Here is a 14599-nt window from a genome sequence, read left to right on the forward strand (position 1 = left end):
TAGCTTTCTATCTAGACCGTACAGTTGCCCATAGGAAAAGCACTCAATTATTCGTCTCTTTCCATCCTAACAAGTTAGGGCAGCCTGTGGGTAAGCAGGCTCTTTCCTCCTGGTTGGCGGACTGCATCTCTTTCTGCTATCAGCAAGCTGGCATTCCCTTTCAAGACCGTGTTAAGGCACACTCTGTGAGGGCCATGGCGACTTCAGTAGCACACCTTTGATCGGTGCCGCTTCCTGACATCTGCAGGGCTGCTACCTGGAGTTCTCTCCATACTTTTGCAGCCCACTACTGTTTGGACAAAGCTGGAAGACAGGATTCCATCTTCGGCCAATCTGTCTTGCGTAACCTTTTCCCAACATGACGTACCAACACCCTACCGCCTACCCGGTGGGGTGCAGATGTCCTCTACCAAATTCCACCCCAGGTGTTGTGCCTCTTGCATGCCGTTGGGTACTTTTGGTGCATGTTCGGACATCCTCAGCTCGGTACTCACCCATTTGTGAGGACAACAATCCTGCTTGTCCTGTGAGAAAGCAAATGTTGCTTACCTGATGTAACAGGTGTTCTCACAGGACAGCAGGATGTTAGTCCTCACGAAACCCACCCGCCGCCCTGCGGTGTTGGGTTCGTTTTTATTATTTTATTTTTAGGCACTGCCTGTAGCTTTGAAACAAGACTGAAGGGGGACCCCTGCTGGCTGCAGGGTTAGTGCTGTGCTGGGTATGCCCAGTAGGGGCCAGTCAAAGTTCTAGAAACTTTGACAGAAGTTTTCCGTGGTTGGGCTCCATCCTCGATGTCACCCATTTGTGAGGACTAACATCCTGCTGTCCTGTGAGAACACCTGTTACATCAGGTAAGCAACATTTGCTGATTTCCTCTTTAGCACTGTACCTACTCATGTTCATGTCATGTTTCCCTTTAGAGGCTGCTTTCCAATGAAGAAGAGAAGAACAAAGCCATCATTCAAGAAGTTTGTTTTATGGTATCCTTTGGGGATATTTTTAGTAAAACTATTGTATTTACTTTAAAGAGGATGTTTAAATGTTCTGAAGATCATGCATAGTTTACTCTTGCTTGGTGAGCAGCTAGTGCAAGGAGAACCCTCTGAAGATTACACATGTGCAGAAAATTGGAGGTTCTTTCATCCAAGAGAAGAATATCGGGGTCAGGCTTCAGTTCAATCTATGTTTTTTTGGAGTTTTGGGACCCTGGATACTAATCTGACATTCTATCTGGGCCAGGAATAGATTTCCACATGAAGATCTTTCCTTCCCAGATTCTGATCCAAAGGATGGCTAAGAAGTTATATGTTGAATGTGGGATCATGGCACCTCTTGTCAGGCTCCTCAAATACCTGGATGGCTCTTTAGAGATGGTGATCATACTTATCTTCCTTCTCTATCAGATTATATGGAAGAGGCTATGAGCAGCCCCATATACACTGTGGGGTTGATTTTAAAACCTTTGCGCGCGTATCCATGTGCATGCGGTTCTCGGGGCACATGCATGTTATAAAATATGATATTCACGTGCACATGTGCCCGGAGTTTAACATCTGTGCACGCATGTGCGGGTGGCCCGCGACTTGCACGCAGGGGGTAGTGGGGATTTTATGAAGCAACGAGCGCTGACATGAGTAGGGCTTTTCCAGTTCCCTATACCCCTATTTAACCTTCCTACCTTGTCTCCTCTCCTCCCTGACCCCTACCTATTAAATTTTTAAAAATTTTTTACCTTACTGCTCCTTCGAAGCAGAGGTAGTCTCTGCGTGCCAGCCAGCTGCTGGTGCATGCTTCCCCAGGACAGTGGCTAATGGCGCTGTTCTGGCCTGCTCCAGCACACCCTCGGCCTGCCCCTTTTCCCTGCGCGTACTGGGGTTTACGTGCGTGGCTGGGCCTGTTGTAAAATGCGTGCGCAAGGCATGACCACACGTGTTTTACAACAGGCCTGGCCACGTGTGTAAACCCCAAAATTTACGCGTGTAGCCCTTTTAAAATCTGGGCTTGTACTGTCAGTTGGTAAGGTGGACATGAGAGATCCTGCCTAGGCAGCTGAATCCTCAGTTACTAAACCAAAGTGTTGTAATCAAATACATCATTTAAAGAGCCAAATGTCTAACATCCACACCTTAGTGCCTCCTGAATGATGTCAGATTCTGGACCTCTTTGGGAAGAAACATGATCAACAGTCCCACATAACATCCTGTCAAATCTGTCAGTTGTGGAACGGAATGCTGGCAGGCTGCGAATTGATAGTGCACCGCATAAAGCAGATGCTGTTTCTAGCTTAATGGACTGACCAAACATAATCATCAAAATTGCACAGACGACTTGTCATCAGCTGGAGTTCCCTGAAGAAGGAGTAATAGACTCCGAAACACACTGGTGTCGGAGAATACACTTCAGGACTGTTCACGTTATCTGTTGTCATGTGGATCAAGATAAGTGCACTCACTAGTCATTTCACTTTATACAGTGTCTGCACTCAAGATTTAGCCCTGGATGGTGCATATTAAGTGTTTCAGCAACCTATGATTAGATAAGCCCAGTGCTTCACGGGCTTCATAATATAAGCCAACAAGCATTCTGTGGCCATTTTATGACGGTTGCATTATACACTTTTATAGAGTTCTTTACACAGCTGAATCTCCATATTGTGATTTGTTTCTCTTTTTCCAGCTTAGTTTTGAGTCTTAATTATAGTACTAAATCTATATGATACCATACTTGTGCATAATCCTGGAAGTGTCTCAGAAATTGCTTAAGTTTCTCTCTTAAGAGAAATAGGCAGTATTTAGAACAGTTCACTAGTCACCTCTTTTTTTCATTTTTTTTCTCTCCTTTCTATAAATATGGTTGAAAGGAGTGAGGATAGCTGTGTGACACCTGCATTATGAGAAGTCATGCCCATGCACTGTAAAGACTCAATGGGTAATATTTTAAATGATTTACATGCATAAAACATTTTTTTTCCTGTCAATAAGCAGGCTGAAGTAGCTCTGATAACCAAGTCGCCATGTACTATGTCAACAAGCAAGGAGGCACAGGGTCATGGACTATCTGCCAGGAAGGGCTAACGATTTGGGAATGGGAGAACAAGAATCAAACTTTCCTATAAGCTGATACAGCTGATGGGCCAAACATTGCTAAAAGTGCTACATGATGGATTTTGGCTGAGGCTCATAACTCCAGTGTGGCCCAGACAAATTTGATATGCATATCTCGTAGAAATTTACAGCAGACATCCATTCAATTTATAGAAACATAACATAGAAACATAGAAATGATTGCAGGAAAGGACCAAATGGTTCATCTAGTCTGCACAGCAAGCTTTTGGTAGCATCAGCTGTGCCATACAGGTCTCCCTTATAATGGTAGCATCAGGAGGTGTCATCTGCCATGGCATACAAGTTAACCCCATACTTAGTTTCCCAAACTGTTAAAGTCAGGACCCTTGTTGTCACTGTCTGAGTCCAATTTCCCGTTCTTTTTATCCCTTGCCATTGAAGCAGAGAGCAATGTTTGAGTTAAATCACAAGTTTAAGGCTAATTGGTTAAGGGTAGTAACAGTCCTATCAGCAAGTTACCTCCATGCTTATTTGAATTTTATGGTCCGAGAAAACAATGTCCTTCTTGGTTGCTGTCTAAAGCTAATTCCCTTTTTCCTCTTTTCACTCTGCTGTTAAAGCAGTGCAGTAATGAGTTGCATCATAAGAACATGCCATACTGGGTATGGCATGTTCTTATGATGCAGGGTAGAGTAGCCAATCCAGGCCATAAGAGCCTGGCAAGTACCCAAAAACTGTCTATTCCATGTTACTGTTGCTAGTAATAGCAGTGGCTATTTTCTAAGTAGACTTAATAGCAGGTAATGGACTTCTCCTTCAAGAACTTATCCAATCCTTTTTTAAACACAGCTTCACTAACTGAACTAACCACGTCCTCTGGCAACAAATTCCAGAGTTTAATTGTGCATTGAATGAAAAAGAACTTTCTCCAATTAATTTTAAATGTGCCACACGATAACTTCATGGAGTGCCCCCTAGTTTTTCTATTATCTGAAAGAGTAAATAACCGATTCACCTCTACCTGTTCTAGACCTTATGATTTTAAACACCTCTACCATATCCCCCCTTAGCCTTCTCTTCTCCAGCTGAAAAGTCCTAACCTCTTTAGTCTTTCCTCATAGGGGAGCTGTTCCATTCCCCTTATCATTTTGGTTGCCCTTCTCTGTACCTTCTCCATCGCAACTATATCTTTTTTGAGATGCGGCGACCAGAATTGTACACAGTATTCAAGGTTTGGTCTCACCATGAAGCGATACAGAGGCATTATTTATTTAACCATTTTATATACTGAAACTTTCGCAAATAGCTTCAAGCCAGTTTACAGAATTTAAAAAAAGACAATACATAAATAATCCAAAATCATTCTTCAAGAAATAAAAAAAAATTACTAAAACAAAATTAAAAGCCTAATATACATTGCCCAAAATAAATATAATCTCAAAATAAAATAACTCTCATTCGATTATGATTCGTTTGACATTTTCCGTTTTATTCACCATTCTCTTTCTAATAATTCCCAACATTCTGTTTTTTCTTTTTTGACTGCCGCAGCACACTGAACAGACTATTTCAATGTTATCCACTATGACGCCTAGATCTCTTTCTTGGGTGGAAGCACTTAATATGGAACCTAACATTGTGTAACTATAGCATGGGTTATTTTTCCCTATATGCATCACCTTGCACTTACCCACATTAAATTTCATCTGCCATTTTGATGCCCAATTTTCCAGTCTCACAAGGTCTTCCTGCAATTTATCACAATCTGCTTGTGATTTAACTACTCTGAACAATTTTGTATCATCTGCAAATGTGATTACCTCACTCGTATTTCTTTCCAGATCATTTATAAATATATTGAAAAGTAAGGGTCCCAATACAGATCCCTGAGGCACTCCACTGCCCACTCCCTTCCACTGAGAAAATTGTCCATTTAATCCTACTCTCTGTTCCCTGTCTTTTAGCCAGTTTGCAATCCACGAAAGGACATCGCCACCTATCCCATGACTTTTTACTTTTCCTAGAAGCCTCTCATGAGGAACTTTGTCAATCACCTTCTGAAAATCTACATCTACTGGTTCACCTTTATCCACATGTTCATTAACTCCTTCAAAATAGTGAAGCTGATTTGTGAGTCAAGACTTGCCTTGGGTAAAGCCATGCTGACTTTGTTCCATTAAACCATGTCTTTCTATATGTTCTGTAATTTTGATGTCTAGAACACTTTCCACTATTTTTCCTGGCACTGAAGTCAGGATAACCGGTCTGTAGTTTCCTGGATCGCCCCTGGAGCCCTTTTAAAATATTGGTGTTATATTAGCTATCCTCCAGTCTTCAGGTACAATGGATGATTTTAGTGATAGGTTACAAATTTTTACTAATAGGTCTGAAATTTCATTTTTTAGTTCCTTCAGAACTCTGGGGTGTATACCATCTGGTCCAGGTGATTTACTACTCTTCAGTTTGTCAATCAGGCCTACCACATCTTCTAGGTTCACCGTGATTTGGTTCAGTCCATCTGAATTATTACCCATGAAAACCTTCTCCGGTACGGGTACCTCCCCAACATCCTCTTCAGTAAACACCGAAGCAAAAAAATCATGTAATCTTTTCACGATGGCCTTATCTTCTCTAAGTGCCCCTTTAACCCATCTATCATCTTAATGGTCCAACTGACTCCCTTACAGGCTTTCTGCTTCGGATATATTTAAAAAAGGTTTTTGCTGTGAGTTTTAGCCTCTACTGCCAACTTCTTTTCAAATTCTCTCTTAGCCTTTCTTATCAATGTCTTAAATTTAATTTGCCAACGCTTAAGCATTATCCTATTTTCTTCTGTTGGATTGTCCATCTGGATAGCAGACTGCATTCAGCACTGCTACACAGTCACAAGCCTAGAGATTACAGACTCCAGACTCTTTCAAAGTTCATCAGGGTAGATCTATGGCCTCTTCCATTGCTTATCAATGAAGATTGCTGCAAAGCTGCAACTTGGTCATCAGTTTATGCTTTTATGTCCCGTTATGTCCTGACAATCTCTCAAGGACTGATAGTAAATTCAGACAAGCAGTTTTGCATAATCTGTTCTCCAAATAGTCTACTCTTCACTGTGGGTTCTGGGATACAAAATACCCACCTATCTCCCTGGAGAATCTTCTACCTAGTTTGAAGAAACTCTCCATGTAGGAGTTTCCTCATATGCTCAGTAGGGCTAACAGCTCTTCTAGCTAGGAGAGACGAGTCTGTTGGTGCCCCTGGACGACATCACCCATATCATGGCTAATTCATTCTGCTGTCTTAAGAAATCACAGTTTATGGCTAGCAAGCTTGCTTTATGCATTTAATGGGCTTTTGAAAATTTCTACAACATTTGCTACTTTTGCATGCACAGTTGAAAATGTATTCCAATGTCTTTACCAGGAAGCTCTGGAAAATTAATTCCACTTGGTGCCCGACTTGTGAACTGTCTTTACAGAAAACCTATTTAGTTGTAAATCAGCTTTGCCTTTTCAAGTTTGCTTAGGTTTCAAACAGTTAATATTTAGTTCCCTGCAGAAGTCTTCAAACCCTTATACATTTTTCACATCCTACTGTATAAAAAATTAAAATCAAAATGCATTGAAGTATGAGTTTCTTTCTTTCTTAAATTGTAGAGTATGCTGTGTAGATCAATAAAACAATTTATTTTATTTAATAATTTTTATATACCAATGTATCATGAGAACATATCAAATCTGTTTACTTTAGTTAACAAATATTCATTTAAAAATATTTGCATTTCCAAAAGGAAAAGGTAGTAAATACATAGTTTCATAATATAAATAAAAATAAATTAGTAAACTAAAAATAATAAATTTAGACAGAGAAGCAGTTTAGTAAATGCAGAGATAATACAATCAGCTATATATTTACAGTGGTATTTAATCAGTAGGTTAAAATCATTAGGATAATAAATCTTGGAAGGTTTGTTTGAATAGCCATGTTTTAATACCCTTTTTAAATATTTTAATGTATGCTTCCATTATAGAAATATTCCAAAAGTAATTAAAATTTAACAGCCAAAAAGTCTTGATTGCATATGTTTTCATACCCCTTGACTTAATACTTAATGGAAGCAGCAATAACAGCCATGAGTTGTTTAGGAGATGTGTCTCCAACTTTGCACCATAGGATGGTACTGTTTGGTCCATTCTTCTTGGCAGATTAGTGCAAGATATTTCAAGTTGGCTGGGATTGTCTGAAGCTTGCAGTCTCTCTTGCTATGGATTTTCTATTGAATTCAGGTTTGGGCTTTGACTGGGTCACTATAGGACATTAATTTTCTTCTTGCTGCGCACATTGTTGCTTTTGCTTTGTGCTTAGAATCATTGTCCTGCTGAAAGAAGATTCTTCTCCCCAGTTCCAGGTCTTTGGAATAGATTTTCCTTCAGGATCTACCTGTATTCTGCACCATCCATCTTTCCTTCAGTCTTCCCAAACCACCTTGTCCCTGCTACTGCAAAGTATCCCCGCAACATAATGCTGCCAGCACCATACTTTGCTATAGGTATAATATTAGCAGGATGATCTGCTTTATTTGTTTTATGCCAGAAATGTTTAGCATTGAGACCATAAACTTCTGCTTTTGGTCTCATCAGACCATAAAACCTTTTCCCATATGCATATAGTATCCCCTAAGTGTTTCTTAGCAAATGCTATGCGGCATGTCATATGGATTTCTTCAGTAGTGGTTTCCTTTTTGTCACCTTCCCTTAATTTCTCATTATTGAACAGTCATTATTTTCCCCATTCTCAGCCAGAGATCTCTAGTTATGTCAAATCTGTTTTATTATTTTTTCAAAAAAAGCAATACATGTACTGTACCTTATACATACAGTGTGTTCAGAAAGATTACAGATATAAAAGCAAATAGACCTCTAGTTATTTTAAAGTAATCTTAGTCCTCACAATGACCACCTGCAGCAGTGCAAAGAGCGCCTGATTCTCAGAGAACGAGTCTGATCTCTGGAGGCTAGAGTGGCAGACCTGGAGGAGCTGAGGCTAACAGAGAGGTACATTGAGATCTTGAGGGACATCGTAGCCAATTTGCAAATCTAGTCTGGCAGCCACAGTGCTGCCTTGGATCAGAAAGGTCTCCCAGTTGGAGAGCATCACCCTGGTGTAGCAAGAAGTGATCCTGTAGCAGGACCTACTCTCCAGGTGATGCATTATCCTTTCGTACTGAGGACAAGTCTCCCAGGGCTACTGCCCAGGAGGGAAGGGTTAGGCCGGCTGTTATAGCTGGTGATTTGATTCTTAGAAATATAGATACCAGGGTGGCTGGTGGACGTGAGGACCACCTGGTAACTTGTCTGTTTGGTGTGAAGGTGGCAGACCTCACACATCACCTAGATAGGATTATAGACAGTGCTGTGGAGGAGCCGCTGTCGTGATACATGTGGGCACCAACGACATAGGAACATGTGGGACAGAGGTTCTGGAAGCCAAATTTAGGATTTTAGGTAGGAAGCTGAAATCCAGAATCTCCAGGGTAACATTCTCTGAAATGCTCCCTGTTCCACATGCAGGTCTCCAGAGGCAGGCAGCGCTCTGGAGTCTCAATGTGTGGATGAGACGATGCAGGGAAGAGGGATTCAGTTTTGTAAGGAATTGGACAACCTGTTGGGGAAGGGGGGTGATTTTTCTGAAAGGTTGGGCTTCACCTTTTCCATTGTGGAACCAGGCTGCTGGCGCTTTTACAAAGGAGATAGAGCAGCTTTAATCTAGAACAAGGGGGGGGGATGCAGAAAGTCACTCAGCAGTGCATGGCTCGGAGGAAGGTATCTTCAAAGGATACTAATGAAACAGGAGAGTTAGGACATCCCAAGAGAGAGGTTCCAAGAAAAGCAAAAGTAGTTCATGTGCCTATAAGTAAAGAATCACGTGAGCTAAAGGATTCCAAATGATCTCTATCAACTGAAATGCAGGTTGTTAATACAAACAAAAAACACACTTTGAAATGTCTGTATGCCAATGTCAGAAGTCTAAGAAGTAAGATGGGAGTTAGTGTACAGTAGTGAAAATGAGATATATGTAATTGGTATCTCAGAGGCCTGGTGAAGAAGGATAACCAATGGGGACAGTTCAATATCAGGGTACAAATTATATCGCAATGATAGGGAGGATCATCTTGTTGGGGGTGTGGCACTTTGTCTGGGAGGGCATAGAGTCCAACAGGATAAAGTCCATACAAGAGACTAAATGTTCAGTAGAATCTATATGGGTAGAAGTCCCATGTGTGTTGGGTAAGAGTATAGTGTTAGGAGTATACTACTGTCCACCTGGCCAAAATGATCAGACAGATGATGAAATGCTAAGGGAAATCAGGGAAGCTAACCAATTTGGCAGTGTAGTAATAATGGAGATTTCAGCTACCCTAATATTGACTGGATGAATGTAACACCAGGGCATGCTAGAGATGTAAAAATTGCTGGATGGAATAAAAAGCAAGTTTGCTTACCGTAAACTGTGTTTTCCGTAGATAGCAGATGAATTAGCCATGCTGTCTGGGTACGTCTTCCGTGCCACTAGGTGACTGAGCTCTCTAAGATTAGCAAAGTCTTTCAGCTAGGTGCTCCCTCTTCTATCTTCCCGCATTTGCCCGAAGCTCCTCAGTCGGTATCAAAGCAAGAAGTATACCCTGAGGGAACTGTCCGGGGAGGCGGGCGGGTCAGCATGGCTAATTCATCTGCTATCTACGGAAAATACCATTTAGGGTAAGCAAACTTGCGTTTTTCACGTAGATAAGCAGCTGAATTAGCCATGCTGTCTGGAGTCCCCAGCTGTCGCATTGAGCATATGGTTATTTATTTATTTATTTATTTAACAGTTTTTTATACCGACCTTCATAGTAAATAACCATATCAGATCGGTTTACATTTAACAAGGGTATAACTGAAGTAACAATTTAGGTAAACTATAAATAACAAAAGATAAGAATAAGTCAAAGTTACAATCAACAAGGAATAGAGAACTTGGAAGCTTAACACAAAAGCTGGAAAGAAGGTAAAGGCGGTAATAATTATAAAGTGATACAATAGTGAATACTGGTTAAAAGCTTAAAGGTGCTTTAACCTGGAAGTGCCCGAGTCCATTTTTCATGAAGCTAATAATTATGATTATAATTGTCTGTTCATGCTCAATATGGAGAAATAGAGGCGGACAGATCTTACGATGGTGTTTTATATCTTGAAGATGTGCCTTTCTGTAATGTAGTCCGCCCCATGCATGCATCATCCGCATGATGTCTAAGAGGGGCACCTCATGGAGGTGGGCAACTGAAGCAGCTATTGCACAGACTTGATGCACTTTAGGTTATGCAGATAGCTGTTCTGAATGCTTTTGGATAGTAGAATTGTATGCAGTTGGTTATCCAGGAGGACAAAGTTCTTTTTGATACTGGACATCCTGGTGCGTTTGGGTTGAAGGAGAGGAAGAGTTGTGAGGCTCTGTTAGGAGAATGGGTGCACTTTTTGTAATAGGCAAGTGCTGCTTACAATCCAGGGTATGAAGTTTTCGTTCATTGTCATTGGTGTGAGGTTTTGGATGGAAAGTGTGTAGAGTGATGGTTTGGTTAACGTGAAAAACAGAAACTACTTTTGGCAGAAAATTGGGGTGTGTGCGTAGTGTAACTTTGTCATGGTAAAATTGTAGATAAGGAGAAACCAAGGAATTTGTTACCAGAGGATGTGGTCAGTGCAGTTAGTATAGCTGTGTTTAAAAAAGGATTGGATAAGTTCTTGGAGGAGAAGTCCATTACCTGCTATTAAGTTCACTTAGAGAATAGCCACTGACATTAGCAATGGTAATATGGAATAGACTTAGTTTTTGGGTACTTGCCAGGTTCTTATGGCCTGGATTGGCCACTGTTGGAAACAGGATGCTGGGCTTGATGGACCCTTGGTTTGACCCAGTATGGCATTTTCTTATGTTCTTATGTTCTTAAGGCCTGTAGTTCACTGACTCGCTGTGCTGACTTGAGGGCAGTTAAGAAGAGTACTTTTTTGTATGCAGAAAGGTATCTTAGATGACAAGTGTCCAATGGTTTGAAAGGGGGTAGCATGAGTTGCTCGAGGACTTTGTTGATATCCCATGGCACTGGCGGTTTCTTTGTCGGTGGACGTAAGTGTAAGACTCCTTTCTTGAATCTGTAGATGAGAGAATGACATGATATAGGTTCCCCGTTTAGGGGTGTATGGTAAGCTGCTATGGCACTTAAATGTATTCGGAGTGAGGCGGTGGCTAGGCCTTCGCTCTAGAGTAGATGGAGGTAAGCCAGAAGACGTTCTGGTGGGCACCAAGATGCGTAACGTGACCACTTTTGTTGGTAGCTGAGTCTAGTCAATGGTTTCCTGGAGGAGACTAGTATGCCCTGAAGAGGAGGAGCGATGTTCAAGTTTTGGAAAACGAGTCTTTCAATCTCCATGCCATGAGGTGCAGTGAGGAATGAATTGGATGAACTAATGATCCGTTCTCCTGGGTAAGTAGCTGAGGGCTGTTGCCTAGGGGAATTGGATTGTGCATTGACAGCTGTATAGTATCAGGTAACTGTACCATGGTTGTCATGGCCACGCTAGGGCGATGAGAATCAAATCTGCCTGGTCCTTGCATCTTTGGACCGTGCGAGAGATGAGTGGTATTGGAGGGAATGCGTACAGAAGAATCCAAGACCAGTTTATGAGGAACACGTCTTGAGCTAGTTGGTGTGGGCTTGGATACACTGAGAAAAAATTCTTTACATTTCTGTTGCGTTCTGTCATGAAAAGGTCTATGCAGGGAAGACCCCAAGTGGAGACAGTGTGGTGCGCTATCTCCTGATGTTCCCATTCGTGGGGGTGAAATATTCTGCTCAGTTTATCCACTCTGGAGTTGCTGACTCCGGGCAAGTAAGTTGCTTGTAGGGAGATAGACCTGTCGTGAGCCCATTCTAGGATCTGGACTGCTTCTCTGCAGAGGTTCCAAGAACCTGACCCTCCTTCCTTGTTTATGTAAAACATTGTGACCTGGTTGTCTGTGTGAATTATCACAGTTTTCCCTTGTAGGGATTCTTCGAAGGCTCGAAGGGCGTTCCGTACAGCTCGAAGCTCCAGAAGGTTAATGTGTTGATTGCATTCCCCTTTGGAGAGGCATCTATGGTGAGTATTATTTGATGTCAAGGAGGTCGGAGAGGTGATCCCGTTGTTAGTGTTGATGGGATTAGCCACCCTTATAGGTCTTTTTTCATGCTGACCGTTAGTTTGATGGGGGTCGACAGTGGATGAAGGAACTCGGTCCATTGATGTTTCAGACCCCATTGTAAAGGGCACATGTGGAGTCTTGTGAGGGACTACATAGATGCTGCCATTTGTCCTAGAATGGTAAGGATTTGGTGAGCAGGAACTATCGTGCTGTGTAGTAGGACTGAAGACAGCGTGCGGAGAGCTAGTGCTCACAGGTGTGGCAGGAATGCTTTGTCTTGAATGGTGTCTATATAGGCCCTGATGAACTGTAAGATTTGTGTGGCTGTAGGTTTGACTTCTCGTAGTTGATCAGTAGACTCAGATTGTCGAGGCAAGAAATGGTGTGAATCAGATTGTTGTCGATGGAGATGTGCCACCGCTACTGCTAGAAATTTGGTGAAGACTCTGGGGGCAGAGGAAAGGCCGAATGGAAGTACCTTGTACTGGAAATATTTGTTGTCCATCTGGAAGCAGAGGTAACACCAGGAATTGGGATGCATTGGTATGTGAGCATATGCATCCTTCAAGTCCAATGAACACATCCAATCGTTGGGTTGAAGGAAGGGAAGAACGGACTTGACAGAAGTCATCTTGAATTTCTCCTTGTGGAGGTATTTGTTGAGCGCACATAGGTCCAATATTGGATGTAGCCCTCCTGACTTCTTAGGAATAAGGAAATATTGTGAATAGAAACAGAGATGAGGTTGCGGAGAAGGTAGTTCCCGAATGCACTTTTGTTGGAGGAGCATCTTGATTTCCCGAAGGAGAGGGCCCCGATGTGCTGTTGGATCTTTTTGAAGAACTAAGTGTGGGAGGGTCAGGACGGATGTGAAGTGGAGATAGTAACCCTCCTTTATTATAGTCAGGACCCATTCATCGGACATGATATTGTTCCAGGCTGGGAGGAACCTGGATAATCTGCCTCCTACCACAGATGTCTGAGTCATTGGTGAAATTAATTCTAAAAGCCCTGCTGGGTCTTTGAGGGTTGAGAATCTGTTTGTGGATGGGCCTGTTGAGGGGCTCTGGCTTGCTGTCGTGGACCTTGTGGTTGGTAAGGCTGCTGTCTGGCAGGTTGATATGGTGGTCTATAAAATGAGTATGGCTTATAGGTCCTGGGATAGCTGGGCTTCTGGTAAGCCGAGTATTGCCGCCTAGATGACAAAGGCTGATGAGACATCAGTGACAGCACTGCTGTCTTTTGCTCTTTTAGCTTGGTTACTGTCTCGGTGAACTTGTCCCCAAATAGAATATCAGGGCGGCATGGTAAATTGGCTAGCTTGTCATGCACGTCGTCCCCGATGGCCCTGGATCTGAGCCATGCCAGTCTCCTTGTTGCTATCGAATTTGCCGAGGTCTTGGAGGAAATCTCGAATCCCTCATAGATGGAGTGCAGGAGGTGTCTGAGACCCTCTTCCATGTTATGATATTCTATGGGTAGGCTGGAATCTGAGGATCCCTGTAGTATATGAGGCTTCAGAGCTTGCAGGTTCTCAGAGGTATTGCGCAATGAAAAACTGATTCTGAATTTTCGGATTAAGCATGCTGGATTGATATGCTTTCTTCACGAAATCATCAAGAGATTTTACATCTCGAGTTGGAGTGTTCGAGTGCAGTCTAGATTTTCTTGCCTTTTGCATCACAGATTCAACTACTATAGAGTTATGCGGTAGCTGAACTGTGGAGTGAATAGGGGGAGTCCCTCATACGATATTTGAGGTCTGTTTTCCTTGACGTCATTAGAGTAGAGAGTGGGGTGTCCCAATGTGTTCTCCATTACCCCATTTAGCACCTAATGTTGTGGAAGAGCTATGGGTTCAATGGGATTGTCAATCTTTAGGATCCCCAACATCTCTTGGCGGGTGTCAGGCAGTTTCCTCGTTTCTATGTTTGTTTGTTTTTTTTTGTTTGTAATCATTTTTATTGGTTTTGGAATAAACAACATGATAAACATCAAAACCATTACCAGAACTCAACCCTCCGGAATGCAGAGATTTCAGACAAAACAATACATCAAGATTAGAAACATCCAGATTTCCAAATATCAACTAACAAGTAGTAGTAAGTGCCCTCAAGCCCGCCCTCCCCCCCTTTCACTCTAGTTGGTATCTAGAGTGGTAACTTTCTTCTATTTAATTGGTTACCCCTGGTTACGCTGTAAACCGGTACGATAAGACCTTCGTCTTGAGCATCGGTATAGTAAAATAATTTAAATAAAATAAATCTAGTAAACATTAACCTATTGGGTAACACATCCGCTGAGGTGTCCAATGGATG

The 14599-nt window shown here is 42.1% G+C and overlaps 1 protein-coding gene across 1 annotated transcript in view; it reads left to right on the forward strand.

Moving 5' to 3' along the window:
• The window catches only part of GAK (cyclin G associated kinase), an 832466-nt gene that overhangs the window by 61124 nt on the left and 756743 nt on the right, over window positions 1-14599 (forward strand). Inside the window, 1 exon segment of the mRNA XM_029601806.1 lies at window positions 924-983. Within this exon segment, the coding sequence (XP_029457666.1) occupies window positions 924-983 (60 nt within the window).

The sequence above is a fragment of the Rhinatrema bivittatum genome, chromosome 1 (genome assembly GCF_901001135.1).
Source record: "Rhinatrema bivittatum chromosome 1, aRhiBiv1.1, whole genome shotgun sequence".
Taxonomy (NCBI): domain Eukaryota; kingdom Metazoa; phylum Chordata; class Amphibia; order Gymnophiona; family Rhinatrematidae; genus Rhinatrema; species Rhinatrema bivittatum.